This window comes from Chelonoidis abingdonii, chromosome 17 (genome assembly GCF_003597395.2).
Source record: "Chelonoidis abingdonii isolate Lonesome George chromosome 17, CheloAbing_2.0, whole genome shotgun sequence".
Taxonomy (NCBI): Eukaryota; Metazoa; Chordata; order Testudines; family Testudinidae; genus Chelonoidis; species Chelonoidis abingdonii.
Genome location: NC_133785.1, coordinates 40,555,169 through 40,558,662, shown reverse-complemented (window position 1 = coordinate 40,558,662; position 3,494 = coordinate 40,555,169). Strand labels below are relative to the sequence as shown.

General features: G+C 64.3%; 1 protein-coding gene across 1 annotated transcript; it reads left to right on the top strand.

Annotated features, from left to right (window-relative positions):
- The first annotated feature begins 2,093 nt into the window (after positions 1–2,093).
- Positions 2,094–3,209, top strand: LOC116825627 (epidermal differentiation-specific protein-like). Its single transcript, XM_032781774.1, has one exon. The coding sequence runs from the start codon at positions 2,094–2,096 to the stop codon at positions 3,207–3,209; it is 1,116 nt and encodes a 371-aa protein (XP_032637665.1).
- The last annotated feature ends 285 nt before the right edge of the window (positions 3,210–3,494 follow it).

The window sequence follows — 3,494 nt, the reverse complement described above, 5'->3', positions numbered from 1 at the left end:
TGATCTGTGAGTCCATGACACCCCTGCTCAGCCAGCCCCAATCAGGTAGAATGGATTGGGGCTGGGGAGAAGCCTGGTGCCTGGCCTCTGAATGGGTTGCACCTGTGGGCCTGCAGGCTCAAGGGCCATAAAGGCTGGCTGGCAGCCAGAGAAAGGGGGGAAGAGAACAGTCAGAGGCACGGCAGTCTCCAGGCTGGGGTAGACTCTCTGTAAAGGGACGAGGAGGAAAAACCCTGTACAGCTGTAAATAGAATCACTGGTGGAGGGAACTGTGTGAGAATAAAAAGCCACGGGTGTTGCATCCAGGAGTCTCAGAGACCTTTACTGAAACAGCAGAGAGCTGCAGCAAGGGGGCCTGAGGAAGGGGCCTGGTTACACCTTCATTCAAATTTATACACAATGCAAACAATAAATCCGACTGCTACCCCTGGCGCCCATTCCCAGCTTCTGGCAAACAGAGGCCAGGGACCCTCCCTGCCCAGCCTGGCTCATGGCCATTGATGGACCTTCCTCCATGAACGGCTCTAGTTCTTCGTTGCCGTGGTGCTACAAAGAGGTTGGCAGCGGCTGAGTGGCCGGGGCTGGTGCAGGACAAGGGTGACCGGCTGCAGTAACAGGAAGAGTCACTCCTGGCTCATGGGTGTCTCTGCAGCAGGTGCTAATTCCTGCCTCCCGGTTACCAGGCTCCCACCCTAGGAACGTGGGAAGGGCTGCAAAGCCAAGTATTAAATTAGTGACTCAGCAGCGTCCCCTGACTCAAGCCGGCGTCACCGCAGCTGCCCCCTTGTCACATGCAGCGTTGCACAAGGGCCCGGCTTGTCTGGAAGTGCCAGGCTCTGGCTAAGCTGGTGCCCTAGTGCAGAGGGAGGCCAGTGGGCTCATGGGTGGTGCATCCTGCTCCCCAGGGCATGGGTGGTAGCTCCCTGGGCCACGTGGGTGGGAGGTGTTGTCAGCAGCCCTCGATTCAGGTCCCAACAAGATCAAAGCCCTTCCTGCTCCTCTTAAAACGGGCGCGGAGGCAGCTGGTGCAGTGCTGGTTGTGGGCGCGAGGGAGCTGGGACTTGCTGGGCCGGGCTGACTCGCTCTCACGGACAAGGGCTGCCAAATCCTAAGGTAAGAGGTCTGGCTGGGGGCGCGGGAGCTGGGACTCCCTTGGCAGGGCTGGCTTGCTCTCACGGACGAGGGCTGCCAACTCCCAAGGTAAGAGGTCTGGCTGCGGGTGAGGGAGCCCGGACAGTCCCGAGGGGCCCTGAGCCCTGAGGCTCCAGGTCCTTGCAGCCACCCCGAAGTGGGGTGCAGGGCCTGTGATACTCAGCCACTGGCTGCACGGAGCAGTGGGATTCCTGGCCTGGCGTGTCTGCCCGCAGGCACCAGTGGCAGGGGGCTGCAGCAGACACGCGACAGCAATGGGGTGAGGGAAGGTGACTGGAGTCGGCTGCTCCCTTCCCCCAGCGCAGCCAGAGGGGTCATGGGGAGCTGGAGGCTTGAGCCCCAGGAGAGCGGCTGTGCAGGTAGGGCTGAGCAGGAGTCCGGGGGCAGCACCTGGGCTGGGTTTCGGGGCCCATTTGCTAAGTGCACAAACTGGTAAATCCTCCTGTCCCCTGGGAGGGGCTGGGAGCTCCTGGCTGGGGTAAGTCCCGCCTGGCCTGGCCAGTGCCCTGGGAGCCTGGGGGGGCCGGCCCTGGGGGGCGCAGGGGAGCAGGCCCAGCCCCGAACAGGCTGTCCTTCCCCGTCACAGCCCACCGTCCCTGGTGCAGGCGTGACAGGGCTGCTGGAACTCGCTGGCACTCAGGGACTCGCCTTCCAGCTGTTCAACCTGGGCAGGAACGTGGCGAGTCCCAGGCTGTGAGGCCCAAAGGGCTCGGTCTGACCTGCCTGGAGCCGGCCCCAGAATTGGCCCTGGGACTGCCGTCTCCAGCCCAGAGCCATGAGGGGCCCTGCCGGATTCCTGTTCACAGGCTGCAGGGCACGTCCAGCCCAAGGGTGGGATGAAGTGGTGGGGGCGGTACAGGGCTGGGACCCCCCTGTGCTCGCTGGGGCAGTGGGTGACCCTTTGCACCTTCCTCCCGGCAGAGCATCTCTCTGCGCCGGCGATGGCCCTGCCTAGCATTCAGCTGTCGGATGTGCGGCGGGACGAGCCCAGCCCGGCCGAGCAGCAGTGCCCTCCGCAGCCCGGTGTCAACAAGATCGTGGTCTACGAGCATGCCGACTTCGAGGGGCTGAGCCGAGAGTTCACGTCCGACGTGCCGGACCTGCACGAGCTGGACTTCGGGGACTGCATCTGCTCACTGCGGGTGGTGGGGCAGCCGTGGATCGCCTACACAGCCCCCAAGTACGAGGGCGACGCCTACGCCCTGGAGGAAGGCGAGTACCGGACGGTGGAGAAGAACAAGGCATTCTCGGCACTGCGGCTGGTGCACCACGACCTGGCCGATCCGCAGATCACCCTTTACGAGGAGCCCAACTATGAGGGCCAGAGCAAGGTGGTGACAGAAGAGACCAACCTCACCTACGGCTACTTCAATGACCGGGTCTCCTCCCACGTGGTGCAGCGCGGCGTCTGGCTGCTCTACAAGCACCCGGCCCGCGGGGGCTGGTATCACATCGCCTGGCCTGGCGAGCGCCTGCCCGACTACAAGCCACAGCTGGGCTTCCACAACTGCCTGTCCCACCTGCGCCCGCTGGCACCCGGCCGCCCTGCCGTCACCGCCCGCATCCTGTGGGGCCAGCGGAAGGTGGAGGATGAGCGGGACGTGCTGATTGATGAGATCGTGGGGGTGAATGCCACGGACCTGGAGCAGACATTCACCACCTGCAGCAGCCGGGAATACGTCACCACCACACTGCAGAGCTTCCGGTTCAGCAACGCCACCAGCCTGCGGGCAGGGCTCTCCTTCACGCTGGCTGTGGAAGCCGCCAACGTCTTCACCGTGGAGAAGGGGCGCAGTGAGTCCACCACCCGGCGGGATCGGGTGGAGGTGCTCTTGCCAGCCAAGATCCCGCCCCGCACCCAGCTCACCATCCACGTGGTGAGCAAGGAGGCCACCATCTCGGTGCCGGTGGAGCTCACCATTTGCCAGAACGAGCGGAGCAAGACGGAGCTGGGGGAGTACCGGTGTGTGTCGGGGCGCACGATCAGCACCAAGTACACCATGAAACCGGCCCCGCCGCCAGGGGGGGAGCAGGCCACCAGCCCCCTGGGCCATTGAGGAGTGTCCAGACCTGCTCCAGGCACTGAGCCAAACTGGCTTAAACCTCAGCAGGGGAAGAGATTAGGGTGACTGGGGTGAGGGTGGGGGGGGAAAGGAGGTGACTGGGGCAGGGGTCATGGGGGGTCACGGGGCGGGGAGGTGATGGAGGTGAGTGAGGAAGAGGTGAGGGGGGGTCACGGGGCAGGGGTGTGATGTCGGTGAGGAGGCAGAAGTGAGTGGGGTGAGGGCGGGGGGTGATAGAGCAGAGAGGGGAGGGGGTCACAGGGAGGGGGTCAGGAGAGG